General features: G+C 37.2%; 1 protein-coding gene across 3 annotated transcripts in view; it reads left to right on the top strand.

Annotated features, from left to right (window-relative positions):
* ADAMTS20 (ADAM metallopeptidase with thrombospondin type 1 motif 20) overlaps positions 1-25,801 on the top strand; it is a 174,249-nt gene that overhangs the window by 18,409 nt on the left and 130,039 nt on the right. For all 3 annotated transcript variants that reach the window (XM_045463296.1, XM_045463295.1, XM_045463294.1), the window contains exons 3-4: positions 1,445-1,607; positions 25,287-25,546. In XM_045463296.1, coding sequence (XP_045319252.1) covers positions 1,445-1,607; positions 25,287-25,546 — 423 coding nt within the window. The remainder of the gene's footprint in view (positions 1-1,444; positions 1,608-25,286; positions 25,547-25,801) is intronic.

Genomic DNA, 25,801 nt, shown 5'->3' with positions numbered 1-25,801 from the left:
ATCTATAACACACAGTTACTAAGCTAAACTTTCTACCTTAGTCTTTTTTAGTATAGTTGACCCTTCTAGTCTTATTCACTAATGTTATATATACCCCAACATCTGGTATGGGGCAAGCATGAGAGGCATGCAGAGAGAAGTGTGGGCAAAAGCTCTGTTCTTACAGAGCTTATGTTTTAGTGGATTGTATCAGACAAATAAAAATAAGAGGTATTGCTACGTACATTGAAGAAAAATGAAACGGGATAAGAGGGATAGATGTAGGAGGTGGGTTGACATATGGGGTGGTGAATGTGGAGCAGAAATCTGAAACAAGTGCTTGAGGAGCCATTATGAAAGTGCTTGAAGGCAGAAGTTTTAGTAAGGGGATAGGTCCTGAGGTGAGCTGAACACATCTTGTCATATTTGAGAAATTGCAGAGACACCAGGAGTGGAGCTCTAGAAGGAGCCAGGGTGGAAGTGGGAGAAGTCAGAATTAGTTACCTGTGTGCCTGGAGGCATAGTAGGGGCAAGATGTGAGCACAGCAGGACATCATAGATTATTGTAAGGACGTTGGATTTTACTGAATGACTTGGTCATGTTTGTTGAAGAACATTGATCTAGACTTAAAGAGAAATTACTGTGACTCCTCCATAGACCCTAAACTAAAGGACTGTTGGTTTATAGAGGAAACAAAACATTAGGTTAGATCATGGATGTGTTAGTAAAACTTGGCAGAAGCAGTTGGATTTCAGTTATACCTTGAAGGCTGAGCTATCAGGATTTGCAGATGACTTAAATGTAGGATGTTACCTTAGGCATAAGAGCTCATCCTTGACTTCTAAGGACTTGTGGCCTGAACATTTGGAATAATACTGTTGCCATTTACTGAAATAGGGACCATTGAAAAGGCAGGTTTGGACTGAAAATCAGGAGTTTTGATTTGGACATGTTTAGGTTGAGAATGCTGCTAGTTATCCAAGTGGGGATATTGAAAAACAAGTTTGTGGCTTCTGGAATTCAGAAGATAGATCTTCGTGAAGACTCTTTAGTCGCTCTCCACGGCTTACAAATTGTAAATTGCTAGCATCACCTTCAAGATCTCTTATCTGACCCCAGAAAACTCATTGCCTTATATAAACCAAGCTAAACAGGCTCTCTTATTATAGAAGGTGATAGATTTTTTTTTTTTTTTTTTTTTTTTTGCCATCCTGAGGACATTGCCTATGCCATTCTTTTTACTGGAATGCAGGTCATCACAACACTGCCTATTAGAAAGCTGTCCACTCTTGGTTCCCTTCATGCTCTTATGTATTGGGTCATCATGGCAAGGAAACGTTATGTTTAGTGGATGACAGTGAATGAATGGACTTCTGGATGTCCTGCATCTGTGTGCTCACTTAAAACTGACGCTGCATGCTTTCCCTTCTTAGTGACAAAGTTAATTATTTTCTTTCTTTTCAGATGGGAACATTTAAAGCGCATGATGGTGAATATTTCTTAGAACCTATAATGAAGGCAGATGGGAGTGAACCTGAAGATGATCATAACAAGCCACATCTTATATACAGACAGGAATTAAAGACCAGCTATTTTCTGCAATCTCCCCAGCCTTGTGAAGTTTCAGGTAAACTATGGAGTAAAACTTTTTTGGTAAAATTACACTATTTAAATATTCTTGTAGGTTAGAATTGACATATGTTCCTCAAATACTGAAGTATATTTCAAACAAATTTTCTTGACCTGTAAGGACCCATTAGAAATTAGTTTGTAGGCAATTTTGTAAAATAAATTTAGATCCAAAAAAGTATTCTGCATGAGATTTAATAATCAAACTTTAATCCATTTACTAGTCACACTACTAGTATGCTTTTTCTTAGCAGAATTTTAGATAATTAAAGAAGAACCAAAGTAATAGCCCGTTGTTCAATTTTCTATGCTTTCAACTTTGTAAAAGAAACATTGTGTGTAGTTTTCTGACTCTTACTCCGTATTTTGAGATTTATGTTGGTGTGTGTAGCAGGGGTTTAGTCTTGCTGTGCAGTATCTTACAGGCCATATATCCATTTTCCTATAGATAAACTTTTGGGTTACTTGCAGTTTGTCACTATAAACAATGCTGCTGTGAATTTTCTTGTCTACATCTGCTGTGTTTGAGGTTTTCCCAAGTATATACACAGATACTAGAAAATTCCGTATATTGTTTTACAAAGTGGTTTTTATGAGTTTATGCTTCCAATAATGAATGATATTTTGTTGTTTCTATAAAATTCAGACCAAAGAATTATAATGGATTAGAATCTAGGAATAGTAGGTATCTGTAAAATATAAATCATACGTATCTATGAAGTATAAATCTGTTGCTAGTAAAATTAGTGCATTGCATAGAAGTCCTTTTAGGAGTTGTGTCCATGTGTGTACGTGAATCTTCATATCCTTGTGTCATTCTCTGAAGAACGGAGAAAGGCACCTGCAGTTATCATCAAAGTACAAAATCTAGACAAAGGACTGGGATTAGAAAGGATTTATTTGAGATTGTAGGTGTCCATAAAGTATAGTCCCAACACTGCAATGCCATCTGTTTTGGGATATAATGATATGTAGGCCTTTGAAGGTTTTCTCTGGGAATGCACTTCTTAACCTTTGCTATTATAAGAGTGCCATTTTGGAGTGGTTCTCACTGTGTCTAAGGCCGTGTTTTAAATCAATTGACATAATAGATGCCTTTCTTATGCTTTTAATATGAGCATAAGGGTTTCATTTTTATGGCTTCAAAGAAAACACAAATGGGTACAGCTTCACAATAGAATTCTACAGAAGGCAGCTTATGCTTGTTCTGATCTACCATTCAGGAGCAGCTTGTTTAATGAATTGTTTAGCTTCTTAAGAAGAAAACCACCAAGTAGACACTCTGAATGCATAAATGTTTCACATAATGATATGCAGGGTTTTGCATTCACAATCAGTGTTCATTATCAGAAAGAGAATGGAACAAGAAAAGCCAGTCTTTTGTTTAAAAATGTTTTATACTACACATTTATTACAAAAACACAAAATTAAATAGAAAGTTATGGAATTTCATTTTTTAATCATAATTTTTCCACGTTTATCTACTAAAACCTCGAAGACTGTATCCTTTACAAGTCTTAAAAATGGAGGTAATTTAAGTACAACTAACCTACGTATCTTTAATCAGAAAGCAATCAATTAATGGCTTAAATAATTAGCTGCTAATCATCATTTTGTTAGGCAAAATGGAGACTTGTGAACATAATTAGTAAAATGTTATCAAAGGCTTTTTCTTCCCCAATTCATGCATTATTGTTCAGACATACTTGTAGGATCTTCTATTCCGCAGGTGAACCTTGATTCAGAAGGACCTCTTCAAATGGGTTGGTCTAAAGATTGAACACATGAACCAAAAAGGTTAAGGGGAAAAGGGAAAGTCATTTTTTTCCCACATTTCTATTGATGGTCTTAATTCATTATGGCCCTAAAGTGTTGCAATTCATAGTGCTTTCAAGCCTTGATGGTTGTTTTCAACATCAGGTTTGACAGTGGCTCCTTGAGGCCATACAAATTACATTTGGTTGCCAAACATAACTATTGTGGATGCCAGGCTCCAGGTAGACCTCCGACATTGTCTAAGTAAGATTGAGTCAAAATGGCAAAACACCCCAAAACCCCACAAAATGAGCAAACAGCCTCTGTACGCTACCATCATCCACCCTAACAAAACTAAAACCTCAGAAGGGGGAGGCTCTGAAAAGGTTGGGAATGAAATATCTTTTGGGTTTTTACGTGCAGTTCTGCTCTTGCTTATCCCCCTTGTCACCCACGGCAGAGCGGAACTGGTCCTGGTAAGCTCTGCAGTCTTTTCCCTTGCTACTCTGCCCCTCTCCTCTCAGTGTCAGGAGTTTAGGAGCTTAAAACATTTCTTCTATTAAACGGGACTTGACATGAGTAAAATGAAAGGTCTTTCAATGGGTTTTAGATGATGTTGGCCAGTTTCAAAGTTTCTGTGTTTTTCCTAGTTTTTTCTAAACTTATCCTTAGTCTTGGAGTGCCTAACATGTGCCAAGGAATGTACTGGGTAAAACTTGAGTGATTCTCTTCATTCAGGTTCTCAAAGCCCTGGGGGTGGTAAAAGAACACAAGAACAGAAATCACAAACTGAATCGAGGCTGCTATGGGCAAGGAGCTGTATTACAAGCAGCTCAAGGGGCTGAGCAGCAACTTCCTGGGTTTTTACCAAGGTAGTGATACTTAAAGCACCTAATCTTCATTGTGAAGGATTTTTGGGTATTTTCGAAGCAAAAGTAAAAGGTTGATGGTAGAGGGGACTTGTATTAAAAAAAAAAAAAAAAAAAAAAAGCACCCAAGATTAGTTTAGATCAAGTATGGTAAGGTGACAGACCTGGAGATAACTACCTTTTGAAAGAATTTTACAATTCGCAAGAGAAGGGGGACATGCCACCCCATGACAAACTATGAAGCATGTGGGTTGGTCAGGAGGCAGGAAGGAGTGTGGGGAAAGCATGGGCAAAAGGGTTTATTACTATAGTAGTGGAGAGGTCTTCCGTTGGGCAGGAAGTAAAACAGATACTGAGGTTTATAGTGAGAGGATTTTTAATAATTTCAGTGTGCCTGGGGCGCCTGGGTGGATCAGTTGGTTGAGTGACTACGGTTCGGGTCATGATCTCACAGTAGGTGAGTTTGGGCCCTGCATCGAGCTCTGTGCTGACTGCTCAGAGCCTGGATACTACTTCGGATTCTGTGTCTCCCCCTCTCTCTGCCCCTCCCCTGCTCATGCTCTGTGTCTCTGTCTCTCTCTCTCAAATAAATGTTAAAAAAAATTAAAAATAATTTCAGTGTGCCTGCGAAAGCTGGACTGTGCTGGCAGACATAAGCAGAGCACATTTCGGTCCTGTGGTTGAGAGCCAAATCAGAAATCATTCAATCTGTAAAAGTTAGAACAGACTAGAGGGGAATAGTATTTGTATGTCCAGAGTCCTGATGTGTGTGGTGAGTGTGGAAAGTAGGGCAAAATGGGACTGTGAAGGCACACAGGTGCAGATCTCAAAGGAGTGTAGGATTGTGTAGGCTATCTTATGGGTACCGAGGAGACCCTACTGTTAAAGCAGAGACCATCTATAGCTTCTAAGGTTGTAGTACTCAGTGGCTTTAGTTTTTTTTTTTTTTTTCAACGTTTATTTATTTTCGGGACAGAGAGAGACAGAGCATGAACGGGGGAGGGGCAGAGAGAGAGGGAGACACAGAATCGGAAACAGGCTCCAGGCTCTGAGCCATCAGCCCAGAGCCTGACGCGGGGCTCGAACTCCCGGACCGCGAGATCGTGACCTGGCTGAAGTCGGACGCTTAACCGACTGCGCCACCCAGGCGCCCCCTCAGTGGCTTTAGTTTTAAAGATAATTTGGGGGGCACCTGAGTGGCTCAGTTGGTTGAGCATCCAGCTTTTGGTTTTGGCTCAGGTCGTGATCTCCCCTTTTGTGGGATTGAGTCCCATGTCAACTGCACTGACCGCATGGGAGCCTGCTTGGGATTCTTCTTCTACTAGCTTGCATTTCTCTCTCTCTCTCTCTCTCTCTCTATCTCTCTCTCTAATATTTAAAAGAAATAATTTTGGATTTGAATGAGGGGAGACTCAAGCCGAGGGGACTGAAAGCAGCTATGTTGTCAACAGAGGATTTAGACGTCAAGTGAATTGCACATAAAAGAGTAAATTGAAGATAATTTCCTTTAAAGCTTTTTCCTCAGCTTTGAGATGGTAAAGATTGTTCTGTGTATAACCCAGGCGGATAATCCTATGAATGCATGAGAATTCTTTTAAGTAAAATTTTACTTCTATACAGGCTATTTCCCTTTTAAAGACTTAATCAGCTTTGGTTTGAAGAAATATGGATGTCTTTAGTGTCAGCAGGGGCCACAGTTGACTTAGGAAGCCAGGAGTCTGGTAACAGAGTGGTACTTCTGGCTCTGCTACTGACTTGGAGAATTTACTTCTCTGGATCTTAATCTACAGTAGGTAATAAATGGCTAATGAATTTGTTTCAGTACAGGTCAAGTTTCCAGTTTTTTATTAACTTGAGTACCTCCTACTTATAGGGACCAGGCAGTTATAGGAAATGAGTAAAGTGAGGTGTCAGTAGGACACTGAGGTGTCCATTGGGCAGTGGAATGGACGTGCTTCTGGCAAAAGGTGCACAGGGAACTTGAGACCAGTATTACCACATCTTTTGTATTATAACGTAAAGCTAGGATTTTTCAATTGGGGGTGAGGGAGAAACTGTCATGTTTGGTTAGCCACCTGTTTACAGAATCTTAAAGATTTCCAAGGTCCCTGACTGCGGCCAATATTTTGAACTAATAAACTTCGATAAACTTGAAAAGAAACCACCAGTCTCCTCCACCTTCCTCTCCATTTGTACCCCTCCCCACCAAAGAAGCCTTTTTTTTGTTTAAACTCTAAATCAAACACATACTATAATGGAAACTTAGCAAGTGCTACTTTTTGAAAGTCCTATTATCTAGAAAATACTGGTATTTGAATAACATCATCTGCCCAAACCATTCAAATCGCCCTTTTTGCTTTGTTAATTAACATTTGTGCCCTTTAGAATAGTTTCTTCAGTGGTCATTCTTCAGTTGTCCCAGTAATGTTAAATTTTATCCCTAAAACAAAGATCCTAAATTGTGAAATTTTAAGATGTTTGAGATTATGAATCCTCAGCACTACATTTGCCTAATATGGATTATGAAAAACTCTCAGAATGCTCTTCATGGTCCTCTTCCCGACCCTTGGAAGAACGATGAGCTGTGATCATTGTGAACTTTTACAGATGGTTTCTGTGAGGGGGAAAGCCTGGCAGTGCTGTGACAGTTCGACTCGGACAGCATTCTTAAAAGACCTGTTTTGCCAGTTGGGTGCTCTGCTTCACAGAATGAAATTTATGGGTAATAATGTATCCCAAGAACCAGGATCAATCTGCTGCATATGATGCTTTGTGTTAAGTCTGTGGCAGTGTCCCAGAGCTTTGAAATCCTGTTTTCTCTAAAATCTTATCCAGTACTACTTTTCTTTTTTTCCTCTTCTGACAGAGCAGGAGCTCGGGGAGAGAGTCTTAAGCAGGCTCCATGCTCGTCATGGAGCCCCACGTGGGGCTGGATGTTAGGACTGTGAGATCATGACCTGAGCCAAAATCATGAGGCTGATGCTTAACCAACTAAGCCATCCAGGTGCCTCTTATCTTGTATTTCTAACGAGGTGGCTAATTCCCACATCCGGTGAATGATGTGAAAAGGGAACCAGAGTGTGTGTTTAATCTGATCAAGGGCATTTTGAAAACAGAACATGGAAAGTAACTTTAATCTTACATTTCATGTGTGGTAATAATAGTTCTTTCTAGGAAGAATTACCCGTCCACTCCTAAGAATTAAGTTTTTCTAGGGGAACCTGGGTAGCAGTGGAGCATCTGACTTCAGCTCAGGTGATCTCATGGTTTATAAGTTTGAGCCCTGCATCATTCATAAGCTCATAAGTTTGAGTGCTGACAGCACAGAGCCAGCTTCCCATCTTCTGTATCCCTCTCTCTACCCCTTCCCCAAGTGTTTTTTCTCAAAAATAAACCCTAAAAGGTTTCTAAAAATCTTCTCTTTATGCAAGGATTATATATTTATGCTATACTGGAAAAATTGTGGGTAGAAATGATGTAATCTTTCTCAATTTTGAAGGTAAGGTTTCTTTCCCTTGATGACTTCTCTGTGCTGCCTTGGAAATGAATAGGAGAGATTATGAATCTTAAGGTATAAGAGAACCTATCCTAATCATAACCTTTAACTGAAGAGTAAAACCTGCCAGTGTCTTGAACATAATGGTGTCAAACTAAATCAGGTACAATCTGATTACCTTTCAGTTTGTAAAATTAGTTTCTCATTTGTTGCTAGGATTTCAAATTTATTTTGACTCCTGTCTGCTTATGCTGGTTCATGGGTTTGTTAAATCTGCTGAGGAGGGTCTGAGACTATTAACCCTTCTTTGAAATAGATTGCACATCTGTTTTTTCTGTTCTGCCATTAAGACCTTTGCCATCTTTGTTTTAAGTTGGTGCGCTTCTTTGAAATTCCTAGGTAAGGTTTTTAGTCACTTCGCAACTTGGTAAAGTCCTTATGAGTTTTTACTAGACAGCAATGTATGCCTCTGCTGCAGGAGTGGAATACATTTCCATTGACCCTTCTCACAGTGCTTGCTCCTCTGTGATCTACCACCTTGGATTCCCTTTGGCTTGTTTCCTATTTGGTCACTTAGTCTTTAGGCAACCTCTCCTTAATCTTCTACTTCCATAACATTTCAGATTTATTTTTAAAAATACCTTTAAATAGGAGTTGACTTAAATACTTAAGATACTCTTCATTTATACAGATGAAAATGTGATTGAAAAAATGATTAGAGTCCTTAGTTTCTAGGTCTCTAACTAATTGTACATTCTTAGACCCTTGCTTTACTGAAAATTGCTATTTTATAATTAGCACCTTATTTTCATGTGGCTAATGTACCTACCTGCTTATAATTCTGTAAGATTAAGAATGTGGTCTTTAGAATATCAAGCTATAAAATATCTCACAATGTAGGGGCTGTATTGTTCTGAATGTAATTAACACTGTCTTGGATTTATATATCTCTGCTATCTCACTTATTAACTTGAAGATTTTATGTTCCTTAAAGTAAAAAAAAATAGCATTTTATTCCATCTTTTACGTTCTTCACAGCAAGTAGTACTATATTACATAATACAGTAACTGTTGTGCAAACAAGTGAGGAATTAGTACCAAAATAACCTTTCTGTTCAGGTCTGTAAGACAAGGTTCATTCAGAAGGTGATTGGGGGCCTCCTGGCAAGACCATAGCTCAGATGGGGTTGTCTGAGAAGGCTTCTTTGAGGAAAAAATAACTCCTTATCTGAGACCCAAAAGATGAGCAGGAATTGGTCAGGAGAAAGGGAGAGGATAAAAAGTATTCCAGATGGAAGCAACAGTATGTACAAATGCCCGGTGATGAGACAGTGCTTGAACCACTTAGGTAACTAAAAGTAATTAAGGTGTAGGATATCAGGGGGCAAGATGATGTGATGCTGGAGAGGTAAGGAGGAGCAAACTAGTGAAGGTATCAGTAAACTTCAAGGGATTTGGGCTTTAACTTAAAAGCAATCCAGTGGGTGTTGGGAGTCCTCTCCCCTGATAGTTCAAACTGAGGTCCTGGTATATAGGGTCTGATTTTGTTTGACCTGACTTGGCCTCAACCAGTTGCTGTTACTGGTAGCAGAGCTATAATCAGCCACCCTGCTTGTGGAGTCAGGACAATGCAACTGTATCATAGATGGAGTTTGGGGATAGACACCCAATTTGAAGCTGGGTGTTGCTGGATAAATAGATGCTGGGTAGGGAAAACCAGAAAGTGCACCAACAGGTGGACAGTTGTGATTGGTGTTGGAAAAATTCAGGTAACTTTGAGCACTACAAAATGAGGTGCCCAAAACTGATGAGAAGTATAGAATATAGGATATTTTTGGCATCCACAGATTCACAGCTAAACTTGTGCTGAGAGGTGGAATGGATAGAGGACTGAGATATTAGTAACTAACATACAGGCTATGTACAAGGACCAGTAATATTCTTAGTGTGACACTGTTCAGAGTTTTAGGTTAACTCCTTTCTCTTCTATATCCAGTAATTATGTATAGATGATAGCAGATTGGGATTATTCACTTGGCTTTTTGGGACACACATTCCTCAGCATTTTATTTGGGGGATGGGAAAAGTACAAATGAAAGGCCAAAGGTAAAGTTTATGTTGTGATCTTCAAAATACCTTGCAATGGCGAATAGACATTTCTGACTTCTTTTTAGTATATCCGCTACTAGCCCTAGAGGGCTCCGTTCCTAGTGCTCATCTGGAAAAGAGAAAATATATGGTGTAGGGTCAATACATAGCCCTTCGTTTCCTACCTCATGGTGGGCTGGAGGAAGGAGAGCAAGATGAGTGCATTGGTAAGACCTGTACTGGTTTTCCATGTTCCAAATGAGTGAGTAAATGAAGAAAAGAGCCGACTGCTAAGGGGAGGTTCTTGTTCTTGTTCCACATTAATAGCTCCGGAGGCTGAGGCCTCACTCAACCTTGTCCCAACATGGATTTGTTTATTCGTTTGTTCCTTCATTTGTGAAATATTTGAGTACCTCCTTCATGGAAACTACAAAGGTGCTGAGGCCTGTTTAATATGTCCCATAACCAGCCTGTACAAGCATAGGGAAGGAGGAAGGGTAGTAGGAGATGAAGTCACAGTGTTTGTGGGAGGCTAAGTCGAGTAGTTGTGGGTGGATCCAGGTTGTGGGGCTTGAACGCTAAACAAATTAGGGGGCTTTATGAAAAAATAGAAAAATTATGAATGCAAAATCTCTAGGATTCTTCTCAAGGCCTTAAAAGGGATTTTTGCAAGAGACCAGAAGTTTTAAGCGGCTTGAGGTTCATGGTGAATCCACCCCAGCACATAGGATATTATAAATCACATTAGGTATTTTGGCTACGACTAACCTTGGAAGCCACTGTAGGATTTTGAACAGAAGAGGGACATGATCAGCCTGCATTTTAAAGGGATCACTCAGATAGTTACATGGAGAAAAGCTAGCAGAACAAGTGACAAAGCAAGAAAGATAATGCAATCATTATGTTGAGCAATGCTGACCTCTTGAATTTAGGGTGTAGCCATGAAGTTAGAAGTAGCCACGTTCAATATGCACTTTGGACAGGTGTGAGGGGCTGACTGTTGACAGGAGTGGTCAGATTATCCTAAAATGTGTGTGTGCGTGCATGTGTGTGTGTGTGTGTGTGTGTTTAATTTTGCCTGAGCAGATGAAGGATGGAGTTTTCATTTACCAAGAATGGGTAAGGCTGTGGGAACCACAGGTTAGGAAGGAACATCCAATTTATTTATGTGTAAATCCGAGTTGGTTTCATATAGTGTAATAATGACTTTGGGAAAAGAATTTAGTGATACATCACTTATAACACCCAGTGCTCATTCCAACAAGCGCCCTTCTTAAGGTCCATCATCCACTTAACCCATCCCTCCCACACAACACCCCACCAGCAACTCTGTTCTCTGTATTTAAGAGTCTCTTAAGGTTTGTCTCCCTCTATTTTTATCTTATTTTTGCTTCCCTTCTCCTATGTTCATAATTTGACTTTGAGATCCCAGTCAGACATCTGGGGGGAGACTAGTAAAGTAGGCAATAGAAGATGAATGGGAAGGTTGGTATGGAGGTCTGGACTTGGAGTAACTTAGGAGTATCCTATGTTTTAAGGCTGCCCGCAATTGCATAGGGAATAGATAAGAGTATGGAAGAGAAATTCCAAGAACTGAATGGTGACGCATGCCAATGTTTAGCACTTGGAGAGGTGAGGATTAAACTAGGAAAAATGAAGAGGTCAGGACAGGAATGTGTGCCCCAAAGCCATGTGAACTTTTCAAAAAGATACTACAGATTAATTTGCTAAATGATGTTAGGAATTAAAAGAATATGAAGATTTGGAACTGATTATTGAATTTGCAGAGTAGCGATGATTGCTGACCTCAACTGTGTTAACTGAAAGCATTCAAAAGTCTTGGCATGAACAAAACTTAAGTATTGTGAAGAGACTTAAATGAATTATTTTTAGGTGGCCTTGTTGGGTTCTAATTCTGTTGTGAAAACCGTCATTACAGAAGTCACATGTTAAACTTTAGGTAGAACATTAAATAAAAAAACCGATTTGAATGAAAGCTCAATCTGTCCGTTTTAAACATTGTTTTGTCAAAATCCCAAAATAGGGGATTTAAAACTATCAAAAGCAATGGTAAATAAAACTTTATTTTGTTGATGGAAATGTTTCATAGAAATTAAAAAAAATATTTTTTTAATGTTTGAGAGACAGAGACAGAGTGTGAGCAGGAGAGGTCACAGAGAGAGAGAGGGAGAGGGAGAGAGACACAGAATCTGAAGAGGGCTCCAGGCTCTGAGCTAGCAGCACAGAGCCCGATGCGGGACTCGAACTCATGAACAGTGAGATCAGACCTGAGCCAAAGTCGGACGTTTAACCGACTGAGCCACCCAGGTGCCCCTGAAAATATTTCATAGGAATTTTAAAAATGCATCATTTATTCAGAAAAGTGTTTCTATATGTGGATCTGTTTTGGACTTCGATTAGTCCATTCATTGTGCTACTGCCATACTATATTTAAAAAAATATTATAGCTCTTGAAGTTCTGAAATGTGGAGGAGCAGCGCTTGACTTTGTCAAGATTATCTTTGTTGTTTATCCTTTGCATTTACATATAAATCTTAGAATCAGAGTTGGTTTCCGCAAAGGGAAAAATTTTGATTTTCGTGTTCAAGAGATCAATTTGATGAAATGACATCTCTATAATGTGTCTTCTAACCCATCAATATGGTATTTTCTCCATTAATTCGTTGTTCACATAATAGCTTCTCCATCTCTTCGTAGAGGTATTGTGATTTTTTTTTTATCGCAAATGGTATAACTTAAATTTTTTTCTCTGCATGAAAATGCAGGTAATTTTTAATATTCAGCAACTTTGCTCATATATTGTAATAGTTTATCTGTTGATGCTTTTGGATTTGTATATGAACTATCATATGGATGGCTATTTATTTTCCAATCTTTCAGCCTTCCCCCCCCCCCCCCCCTTATTGCAGTGGCTAGGAGTTCTAGAACAAAATGGACTAGAAATGGCAATAATGAAAATCCTTGCCTCATCAATTTTACAAGGAAAGCTTTCAACCTTTTCTAATGTGTGCAATGTCTGTAGTCTTCCCTTACTACCTACCCACTTAGGGAAGTTCCCTTACATTCCTAGCCTGAGAATTTTTATTGTGAATGGATGTTGAATTTTAGCAAAACTGTTTGCCTCTGCATATCCCAGGGTGATCCCTGTATCTTTCTCCTTTGTTCAGATAATTGATTTTCAAATAGAAAGTCCACCTTAGGTTTTTACCAGACTAGGTTTGGTAATTTCTTTAGAGTTTCTATGAATGTTTTCATGAGTCTGTTTGGTTTGTAAATTTTCCCTTGCCACATTGAAAGAGCAAGAAGATAAGGTCCTGAAGGGAATGATTAAAGTGATGGACCATGGTATGTGAGCTGTAGAAGGATCTCCTCGTTTTTGTTTAGTTAATCTTACATGTGTACTCACTAGGTAAAGGAAAGAAGTGAAAATAACTCCATAGACTTGTGGAGAGCAATAAATGTAAATCTATCGTTTTAGATCGCTAATCAGCCATATAGCTCATTTTACAGTCTTCCTTTGGTCTACCAAACACAATTTAATTGCAAATGCTTAGTGAGGTAAATTTTAATCTTTGGCTCTCCACTGCTTACCCATGTGATAATTCCTCATGAAAAGGAAGTAAAGACTTTAATTATTTGCAATTAGAATCTGATTCACTATTGCTGCCCTACTTAAAGACCTGGAGACATGAGCTTGGGCTGCTCTCAAAATGAGTACAAATGCAGGGGAAACTGCACAAGCATGGTCCATGTTCTTGGCTGGTCCCAGCCTGTGTTCCACTCTTTGTGAAGATCATTACTGCTAGAGTATGAGTTGGGCCCATTGCCAGGTCAGGCGACAGATACACTGTTTCACGTGGAGAATATCCAGACCTTTGGACCTACCCCAAGAAGGCTGCTTTCTTGGGCTTTTCTTTCTTGGAAGAGAGCCAGTAATCTGAAGGGATAAAACTCCCTCATTGTGTTAGTCTGCAGTATACAGATTTCTTTGCATATACATAAACGTACCTGATGTTAGATTAACATCCTGATGTTAAGATCGACAAAAACATTCTTTAAAAAGTGATACAGTAAATCCTGAGATGTACTGTAGAATAACAGGATACCTATTTGAAAAGAAGAATTCAGTTTATCAGTGATTTCAAAGCTAGGTTTTTCCCACATATTCACACCAAAATTAGACTTAATAAAAACTGACAAAAGCAATATGAATAAAAACTAATGCCATGATAAAGATATTAAGTACCATTAAAATTTCAGAGTTTTAAATTTTAACATTTTATATTCAGTGACTGCCTTTAATTAGACCTAAGTGTTTTTTTTAAACATTAAAAGTACTTTGAAAAATACCTTTAGTATTTCTTTTAAAAACTCTTTAAAGCAAATATTAAAAGTTAGAATTTCTCACATGAGAATAGTATTTTCATTTGAGGCCTGTTTCAGGAACGACAGATCTAGGAGGAATAACTTAAGCAGTAGACAAAAATGAGTTAAAGCACAAGGTTAGATGACCTTTTAGATTTTTGAGCTATAATATAATTTTTCCAAAAAACATTCAAGACAAACTAGTTAATAGGAAATGTTAAAAATATTAATATGAACAAGTTAATAGTGTGGAAAAAAAGTATTATATCAGTACTTGATAGAGCAAGTAGAGAGGCTTAAATTCCCACTCTTATGTAACTGCATTTTGAGAGGTATTAGAATACTTAATACTTAAAATGACCTCAAAGTATTTTTGGAATGATTGCACAGGCATGAGGCAGACTGTCCAATAATGTGGGAAATCTTGTAGTTTGGGAGCACTCCTCTAAAGTTTGGAAAACAGTTTTAGGTTATGTGTTAAATGATAAAATGGATATAGGTTAGAAATGGATGGCCATGGGAGCACCTGGGTGGCTCAGTTGGTTGAGCATCTGATTCTTGATTTCAACTCAGGTCATGATCTCACAGTTCTGGAGTTCGAGTTCCACATAGGGCTCCATGTTGATAGTGGGCAGCCTACTTGGAATTCTTCTATTCCTCCCTGTCTTTCTGCCCCATCCCTTGTGCATGCTCTCAAAAATTAAAAAAAAAAAAAAAATGGATTGTCACGAAGGCTGATCTGAAGGTAGGAAGGTTAATAAAGTAGAATTGTAAAATAAACTCTCTAGAGATCAGTGTTCATATGAGTTCTGAATAAATGATTTTTCTCTAAAGAATGAAATGTTCTATTTCATCTGCATTTTCAGATACTAGGGTATAAATTTAACTTGTAAGATTTTCAAACATCTCTCCAAGAAGCCTTACAGTAGGAGTTTGGAGTATCACATTAGCCTATGTAGAGTTGTCTCTCTAAATTTTTATACTGTCAGTTGGCTAATTTATCTGTCTTTGCTTAGAATTTCTGATAAGACAGGATTTGAAGTTGTGGAAAAAAAGACTTTGTAACATGCAAAGATTACATAGTTCATCTTTTATCCCCTTCAAGTGTAGAGGTTGGGATGCCAGAAGCTTGAAAGGGACAGCCAGTTTGTATTTCTTTATACCCAAAACAGTCCTAAAGGTTTTGAAGTTAGGAGTGAATGTGTGCCTGTTTTCAACTCCTAATCTATTTAAGAATTCTTGATTCAGCTTTTTAGGGAGCCCTGTCCTATACATCTTGAGAGTGAACTCATGGGATGGCTTCTGGAGAATGTAGGAGAAGAAAGGGTAGTTCATGCTTGACCTGCTGGACCTGTGTTCCCTTTGACCTGTCAGCCTTCGTAGCAGAAGGAACTAAAATTGCTTGCTGGATGTAGGATTAATGGGAATGATTTGGGGATTTGCAGTGTTCTTTTTCTCTTTCAGGGCCTCCCTAGTGAAAGGACAGTACTGGGTCTGTCCCAGGTCTGTGCACGACAGAAATCAATGACAGTATACCAAATCTTGGCTCAGCTCTGATTCTGTAATTCAAGAAGGACTAGACCCTATATTTTCATGAACATGACTAGCTAGTTCCTTTTAGTTTTGTAGGAGACAGCATTTTCCATTGTGGACCCCAGTTACTAAATTCTTAACATTCTACATGTATTACCACATGTGACCTTTTGAAGAGTCATGTGATCTGGAATTCAAATGTAATAATGAATATTGAGGAAATCTGAATTCATTTCTTTGTTATGCCACTTACTCAGTTGGTGGCTGTTGAAATTGTGTGTAACCTATGTCACATGTCTGTTTTAAAATGTGCACTATAATAGAAACTGATTCAGGGATACAACAAGGACTTAGTGATGTAATAATTCGTTTATGTTTCAAGTTTCAGCCAGTCACGGGCAAGTCCATAATTGCACATTTATTGCTAGTAGTAGGTGGGGTTCTAATTAACTGGGGAATCTCTTTGAAATAAAGCTTTATAAATTTTATAAGCTATAGGTCAAAATTCTGTAAGGGTGGTAGAGACTTCTAAAATTGACATCTTGGGGGACTGAAGATTTTTCTAAATCTGTTAACTGAATACTAAAATCCTATTTTATTACCTAGGTTACCTGGGTAGTTTAATCTTCCCATTCACCACTTTCTTCACCTATAAGATGAGGATACTAATAGTATTTACTTTACAGAACTATTAATAATAAGGGAGATAACATATATGAAGTGTACCATTACATGGTGATTACTCATTAAGTGCTTTTTTCATAATTCATACTAGTATTAATAACATCAATAGTGTGGCCTAATAGGACAGATAACCCAGAAAAGTTGAAATCCTGAGGAAGTATGCTAGATTTTATAATATCACTGTTTCAAGGCACACACAGTTCTTTGAATTGGGAGCCCTTTTGCCTGTTTTACCAGTGGTTTGAAATGTTGATGATCCAGAATACGCTTGTTTTGATTTTATGCTCATTTTCAAAAACAATTTCCTGCTATTGTAGAAGTATAAAATTTGTTCATTTGGTCAAATACAGAGCCTTTGTGTCCATTCTAACTTATGTAGAGACCAGAGTGAATATTTCACTTGCTATCAGGAAAACCAAAGGTAATCTCTCCATCTTTGAATTGCTATTGTACATCAGTTAGGATTACTCATACCCTGAATTTCTAGTTTCCTAAACCTTGTGTCCCGAAGTGTGTTCCTTTCTTCTCTTTCCCAATTTTCTATTCTTTGTCCTACTTTGTCCTTCTTCCCATGAACATTTGTTGAGCGCTTACAAGGGCCATAACACATCACCCACAAGTGTTCTTAGTCTTTGAAGAGTATATAGCTTGCTGGTGGTGGTATGACGATTGTGTTAGTGGTGGGCTATAGGGAAAGGCTTGGACTTATGGGCAGTGCGGATCAGTGGTAACTTGTTGAGCTAACAGGGATGTTCCTGAAAATGACTTTGTTTGGGCATGAATGAAGGACGAGTGAGAGGGACCAGGATGGAAGATGATGGGGCCATTTTGGAGACTTTGTCTAATTTTGCATTCATGATGCTGATATTCTAAGAAGGACTTGAATGAGTTTAGAGACACAGACACTGACAATAGGAGCAATACGAAAAAAGTTGTGAAAGAGAAATGACACAACTTGGTGACCAGATAAAAAGGGTAAAAGGACAAGAAGAGCTCAATGGTAGTGTACTGTTTAGTGTGAGTTACATGTAATAGGTTATTACTCATCATGAAAGTAAAGCTGGGAATAGGGATAGAAAACTGAATTTAGTATATTTTGAATATAAAGTGCCGGGAGGATGTTCAAGTAGAATCATGGATTCCTAATTACATTGTTGAAAATAATCCATGATATAAACTACTAAAAACTTGTGAAACAATCTCCATGCATTCTATAAAACACTATATGGTTAAGTGTTGTATTTACAGATGTAATTAAACATCTTAAGTTCTAGTGGGCAGATTATCCATTGCATGATGTTCCTGATTTGATGGATTTGGTTTGCTCTAAATTAGTTTTGGGCCATAATACGCTTGTTACTAATAAAGGATGGCACATCACTTTAGCATTTGACTTGGAACATAAATAAAGACAAACATTTCATAAAGATGATGTAATTGACACATGAGCTTTGAATGCCCATTTAAGATATTTGGAAAGGTCACTTTATCATTTGTTGCACTGCTTAATTAGAAAGTTGAAAAGTAATGATATTAGACATTAAGCCTGTGAAAGTTACAGATGCTGTTTTTAGAAATGTAACTAAAAATTACAATTAAAAAACAAGTTTATTGTAATGACTTAATGGACACTGAGATGTTAATTACGTAATTCTATTCACTTTGAATCACACCCATCCCATGTAGCCGATGTTAAAATTTGAGCTATATACTTAAGTACCTTTTGGCTCATTATATACATTTTTATGGCTAAGTACTTGTGTATTCTATGAAAGTTTTTACAAAAATAAGATCGTACACATTTTTTACTTAACACATGGCCATCCTTCCATATCAAACACAGAGACCTAATTCAGTAACAGTTGTATAACATTTCATTCAGTTATTTCTGTGTTGAGGATGTTAGTTTGAAAATTCTTAAATTGAGCCTCTTGGATTTTTTTTAGCTATAAAAGCCATTTATCTGCAAAATCAAAACAATGAAAACTTTCTTCCTAATACTCCTATTGTAGATTTCATTTTGTCCTGCTTTAGGTAGCATTACCAGAACGATAGTATATGATAGTGAGAGCTGTCCTATTGCTTGAATAGCTGTTAGTTTAGTATATTATTTAAGAACTTAATATAATAGGGGCACGTGGGTGGCTCAGTTGGTTAAACATCCAACTTAGGCTCAGGTCATGATCTCAGAGTTTGAGTTCGAGTCCTACGTTGGGCTCTGTGCTGACAGCTTGGAGGCTGGAGCCTTCTTCACATTCTGTGTCTCCCTCTCTCCTTCTTCCCATCCCCCACTTGTGTTTGATCACTATTTCTCAAAAAGAAACATAAAAAAAACCTTAATATGTATCATGAATATATGAATCAACATGAAATGCAGGACTGTGAGCAACCCATGTAAAACCATGTACTTCCGCTCATACCCTCCCATTGTGTCCACCTGCCTTCCCTCACCTGGGGCAGCCATCACTTTTAAATCCCAAAACTTAGTGAAAAGATTCATTCATAATGCTGTGTTTTGAGGAAGTATGAAATCCTATTTCTTTTCAATTATTTTGGCAAAGTTGTATACAACATTATCATTTCATTTGCTATAGAAATTAAACTTTTGGGATCTCTAATACTGTTTGTTAAATTATGGTTATTTTTTCCCCCTTTAACCTTCATTGTCAAACAGTATCTTTTAGTGGTTAAAACCACTGATGCTGGAGCCAGATTCCCAGAATTTGTATCCCAGATGTGCTATTTAATATATGGCTGGATTTTATTAACCTGATTCTATGAAACTTTTGTTTGTGATAGGCAAATCTAAACTGTTCACTGTTATGATAAGTAGTCTATTTAGTTTTGTTCCTTTTATTTGCAGCTCCATTGATGATCAGCTGTGGTTATAAATTTTTCAATTTCCATGTTGCAGATTTTCATCTGTAATACGGGATTAACAACAATACTTATGTCCTTTGGGACTGTTAAATGAGTTAATATAATGAAATTTACCAGAAATGCACTTGACTCATTGTAAGCAGTCTGTTAGGTATTGTATTTTATATCGATGGTTGAATTCTTTTTTCCCTAATTCCTTACGTAAGAGGATTTTCTTCTTAGAAATTACCTCCTCCCTTTAAAACTGGAAGTTCTGGATATGTGTTTCTCCCTTCTAATGTGCTTATATTTAGTAACTATGTATTCACACTTACGTTTTGTATTTAAAAGTAAATTCTATCCCTTTTGCATTAAGCTTTATGAATTATTTCCTTCTGCCCTACTGAAATTTTCTTAAGCTGAATATGCCAATTTTCAGTGTTGTTAGCAATATGAGACATTCAGGTGCTCCACATTATATTTCTGTGATTTGTCAGTATTTTTCATTTTAGCCTTTTGGGTAGGTATATAGTCATGTCTCATTGTGAATTGGCTTTTTCATGATAATCAATATTTTGGCAGCATTTCATATGTTCATATATTTTTGGATTTTGTCTATTGTGAAGTATTCAAGTCTCCCTTAATTTTACTGGTTTTTATCAATTATGGTTTAACTATATAACCCATATATAGGCCATTTGTTTATATTGCAACTATCTTCTCCCATAATGGTGTTTTTAGTGAACACAAGTTCAGTCTTAATTTATTCAAATGAATAGTTTATAGTTTGTGTCCTAAGGAATCCTTTCCTTTTTTGAAATTTTAACTAAGATCATGAAAATCCTCTTTCCTGTCATCTTCTAAGAACCTTATGAAACAAATTTGGAGTTGTTTTCTTTTTTGCAAATCTTACAGTATTTGAAAAAGTACTGTTCTTTTTTTAAATACTTAATAGTGTTTAGTGGTGAAGCTCTTGGAACTTGGATTATTTGGGGGAAAATTGATGAGGACTCAATTTTTAGACTTTTTTATTTGGACAAACTTTTAAAAAGTTAGGTGGTTATTTAGGCTTTTTAATTCTTCATAGGCCATATTTGAGAAGTTGTGTTTTTCCAAGAATGTTCTAGAAAACAACTCTAAATTCGTTTCCATCAAATTGCTTGTATTACTTGTTAATGTCCATAGGAGCTTGATACTGGCTAGTTTTTCCTTTTTAACTTAGCCAGAATTAAATCTTTAGACATGCAATTTTGTAGTATTGTTCCAGAAGCTTCTTTCCCCTTTTATTCTATTTTTTCTATTAATTGCTATGTTGTTGACTCTAATCATTCCAGTTTGGAGTTCTCATTTCTTTCATTATTTTAGCCTATATAGAGCCATCTACTCTAAATTACTCTCGTCAGTCTAACTTCTTCAAACCACAGTGCTTCCTTAATTGGATTATATTCCCATTTTACCTACTATTGCTAGCAAGAGAAATAGTTGATTTCTTAGCACCCAAGCTGGACACTCTTGGGGAGATTTCTCAGTGAGATACTGACTGTGTAACTACTGTGTAACTACCCATTCAGCTTTGTATGAATTTGATTGTTTTAGACACCTCATGTAAGTGAAATTATACAGCCTTTTCTTTTGTGACGGCTTCTTAGCATAATGTCAAGGTTCTTTAGCATGTAAAAATTTCCTTTTTAAGGCTGAATAATCCATAGTATGTATATACCACATTTCATTTATCCATTGATGGACATTAGGGTTGCTTCCGTCTTTTGGCTATTGTGAACAATGCTGCATGGAATGTGGGTGTAGAAATACCTCTTGAAGACCCTGCTTTTGATTTTTTTCTTTGAACATCTCAGAAGTAGACTTGCTGGATCTTACAGTAGTTCTATTTGTAATATTTTCAGACACCTGTATTTTCTGTAGCGGTTGCACCATTTTTATAATCCCACCAATAGTTTTCAGGGATTGCAATGTCTGCTCATTCTCACCAACACTTAGGTTTTTTATAGTAGCCATCCTAGTGGGTGTGAAGTGATACCTCACTGCAGCTTTCATTTGAATTTTTCTAATTAGTAATGAGCATCTTGTCACATGGTTGTTTGGCCATTTATATATTGCCTTTGGTGAAATGTCTATTCACTTCCTTTGCCCATATTTGAATAGGGCTATTTTTTGTGGAGTTGTAGGAGTCTTTTAAAAAGACATCGTATGGGGCGCCTGGGTGGCTCAGTTGGTTGAGCGTCCGACTTCAGCTCAGGTCACGATCTCCTGGTCTGTGAGTTCGAGCCCCGCGTCGGGCTCCGGGCTGATGGCTCGGAGCCTGGAGCCTGCTTCCGATTCTGTGTCTCCCTCTCTCTCTGCCCCTCCCCCATTCATGCTCTGTCTCTCTCTGTCTCAAAAATAAATAAATGTTAAAAAAAAAATTAAAAAAAAAAAGACATCGTATGTGTATATATCTGTATATACACACAATGTATACACACACACACATCTCCCCATTTGTTCAGGGAGTTGTATTTGTGATCCCTACCATTCCTGTATTTCCATTAGAATGTAATTATCTGGGGGAGAAAATAAAGGTCAGTGGATTAATGGAGCTTGCCTTTTTTAGTCCATAAATAATAATCAAATATATAATAAGAAAGTTACATTCTGCATTTCATCATAGTTCTGATGCTTTTTTTAAACAGGAAGTTTGAGTGAATGGTACTTACTATGGTCCTAACCATTGCAGTCTATCAAGTTCCTATAACACTGGTTCACAGCATGCATCTATTAAATTGATACTCATTAATACTACAATGTTGAAAAAATTTCCCATGATAATTTCAAATCAGATTACAGTACATTTAATGGAGTTCAAGGAGCATATCCCAGAATGACTTATTCTAGCAAATAAACAGAAAATCTCATGAGCTTTATCTAATAAGTATTGATAAAGAGATCCATTAAAAAAAATTAAACACAGATCCAAGCATGTTCTTTTACTTCCATAATGGCTTACCAACAACAATTGCAAGTAGATGGTGCACCGTGCTTATGACCATCCGGTATCACTAGGCAAGATTCTGCTGCCAGTAGTGAACCTAGTGGAAAAAAAAGGAAGACTTTGCTGCCAGCCAAATAGGTGAATATGTCACCAGTATATGACTGTCAGCCAGAGAGAGCCTAATCAATACTTTCCCTTCAGGTTTCCCGAAAGCATCTAAGCAAAAGCTCCAGAACCTGGCACATCAAGACTTAAAGAAGAGTGGAAACAAAGCTCAATAGCTTTGGAGAGCCATTTGTCTTAAGTAATTAAAGATAAAATCCAACCCCCCCCCCCAAAAAAAAAAAATAAAGCACCTGCTGTTATATATCACCATCACCCTAAAACTAAGGCTACATTTCTCATGAGACTTAGAAATATTTTTAAAACAAGGGGATTATGGTACACCGGAGTCTGTTATAAGAGCTGTTAAACACTTGTGAATCACTTTCCTAAAGTAATGAACAACTTTGTTTTCCACTTGACGCATGCTTGTGTAACAATGCCCTGAGATTGCCAAACAGAATCACCCACTGCTCCTGCCTCAAGAATTTGAGCATCACAGCACAACTCTGTGGATGAGCATTTTAACTCTAATTTTATAAACCTAGCAACAAAATAGCCGACCATTTTTCCTAAATGACATGGCAGTTAGACATTTTTTTTTAAAGTTAATTTGAAGGGCATGTGTCTGTCAACACATTATTTCTTCATAACTAGTAATGACAAAAATAATAACGACTGTTTACTAAGTCCTGATCTAATAGCTCTGTGTGAATGGTCTAATCTTTTGAAAACCTGGTCTGGGATGGGTGGTAGAATATACTAACCCAAGATAGGCCACTTTAGCATACAGATTATTTTGAACTAAAGGCCTTAAAAAGATGCAAAATGGGCTTTCTAATTCTCCTCTTCAGGAAAACAGATTTGTAGATATTTTCTCCCATTCACTAGTCTTCCTTTTCAGTCTGTTTTGTCTGTCCTTTGGTGCAATTTAAAAATTTGATGTAGTCCCATTTGTCTATTTAGTCATCTGTGCTATGGTGTCCTACCCATCCAAGCAGTCCTTGTGAAATCCAATATCGTGAAGCTTTTCTTCCATGTTCTTTCTCAGGACTTGGAGAGTTTGGGGTCTTTTAGGTCTTTAAGATGTTGAGTTTTACAAGCTAAGGCTCTAATTTCATTCTTCTGCATGTGGATACTCCGTTTACTCATCACCTCTTGTCAAGGATATCATTCTTTAACCCATAGAGTGGTCTTGGCACCCTTGAAGATCATTTGACCAAATACATCAGCGTTTATTTCTGGCCTCTGTGTTCTGTTCCATTGGTCTATATGTGCTAGTCTTGCTATGCATGGTCTTACATAAGTCTTTTTGTTGACATACTTTCCATAGGTATAAAATGAGTAGAATTACGGGGGTAGGTGTACCTATGTGTCAAACTTGAAAATTGCCAAGCAGTTTTTCCAAAGTGGTTGCTCTAACACTTGGTGCTGTTTTTTAAATTTAAGCCGTTTGGGTAGGCAGAATCAGTTTCTTTTGGTCTCGAAGTTGAATTGTTACTGAAGCACTTAGTTATTCTGAAATTTATTCTTAAATATGTATTACTCTTGTCTCTTCCTACTAGAGTATAAACTTTATAAGGTTCTGTTTGCTCTGCAATTTCTAAATGTTCCTTGATGTAGAGTAGGTATAATGTTTATTTTAAACTGATGAACAAGTCAGAGTATATTTACTTCCTATTGACTCTGAGATTGGTATATTAAGTTACATCTGGGTCTATGAAGTGGATATTTTAGTGGTGGAGTCACCCCCGGATAAAGATGGTAGGACAAAGTTTTAGGGCTATACACGGTTTGCCAAGTTCAGAATTTCCCAATGAGATAAATTTCAAAACATAAGCGCACAGTAATATCAAAGGGTAGGATGGTTTTAAGAATTAGAAAAAGTTGACATGTGGAAACCATGCTTAAGGACTTTGATTACTTACAACCATAAGATTACTGCTTGTTTAAAATGAAATTATTGTTGTCATACTCTTATATTTCTGTCTAATCCTTATAGTACAACTGAGTCTGAATAGTTTTGGTATTTGGTTTATCAAGTATCCTGGACCTTGGATTTCTTCTTACCTGATTCCTTTGGTCCACTTTTCTGTTAAATACTTGCAAACAGTTGTCAGAAAAAAATACAGAAGAATAAAGGACTTACACATGGCATCTGTGATTAACATTGAATAATTTGCTGTATTTTTTCATTCCTAAAAAGTTTTATTTTTGAGAGAAGGTAAGCCCGGAATGAGTAGAGAGAGGGGCACAGGGGATTGAACGGGGCTCTGCAGTAACACCAGCGAACCCACTGTAGGGTCCAAACTCAGGAACTGTGAGATCTTGACTTGGGCCGAAGTCAGACACAACTGACTGAGCTACCCAGGTGCCCCTGAATTCTGTATTTAAACATAACCAAACAAAGTAATCAGATCTCTTATAAATCAAATATTATAAAATACAGATCTACAGTTTTTCTGGATTCAAAGAGTTACCAATGTTTCATGGTTTTTCTGTCTGGTGATCTTTACATGATGTCTAACAAAAGGTTTTGTTCTGTATCATACAAAACGTGATTGATCTATAATGAGTTGAAATGCCATTGGCTTGAGCACCCAGTTTACCTGAGGAAAAAAAGGGGGACTCCTCAGTTTTAAATTTTTCTACCATTAATAAATGCTCTTGAACAGTCCTAGCTGTTTAAAAAAAAAAAAAAAAATACTCGGAGTTTGATTTCTGTTGGGCCAATCTATGAAAAATAACATTTTATTACTGGGAATAGTAATAAACTGCTGCATCACGGAGTTAAATTTCTTTTTATCTTTTATTTCATGTTGGAAGGTGATGTGTGTGTATTTTTGCCTATTTTGTGCAGTATTTTTAGTCCCACCTAATTTAATGGCTCTGCATTATATTCTTTTCCCCCCCCAGAAAGCCAAATAAAGAAAACCACTTTACCCTTTCAAAACTACAGCAACACAAATGAAGATCTTAATGTAAAGAAGGAAATGGTTTTAGGGTACCCTTCAAAAAATAAATCATTGGAAGATGAAAGAAGTCAATTACATTCCAGGAAAAAACGTTTTTTATCCTACCCGAGATATGTGGAAGTTATGGTTACAGCTGACGCTAAAATGGTTCATCATCATGGACAGAATTTGCAGCACTATGTACTAACACTAATGTCAATTGTAAGTAAACTTGTCTTTTAAACTTTCTAAGATGTGTAATGTTTCCTTCACATTTATTTGAAAAGTTACTCGAACTTGTTAAAAGATTTGAAAGTCTCTGAAAACACTTAAAGAATAATTCGAGTATTTTCAGTATCCTATATTTTTTACCCTTTGGTGACGGAAGATTCTAGTAGCCCTGATATTTCACCCTTTGAATCTGATTGTTTTTTTAAAGCTTATTTATTTTGGGGGGAGGGGAGGAGATCGCGAGCA

The sequence above is a fragment of the Leopardus geoffroyi genome, chromosome B4 (genome assembly GCF_018350155.1).
Source record: "Leopardus geoffroyi isolate Oge1 chromosome B4, O.geoffroyi_Oge1_pat1.0, whole genome shotgun sequence".
NCBI classification, from domain to species: Eukaryota; Metazoa; Chordata; class Mammalia; order Carnivora; family Felidae; genus Leopardus; species Leopardus geoffroyi.
Note: the sequence above shows the minus strand (reverse complement) of the source record. Positions and strands in the feature narration are given on the sequence as shown.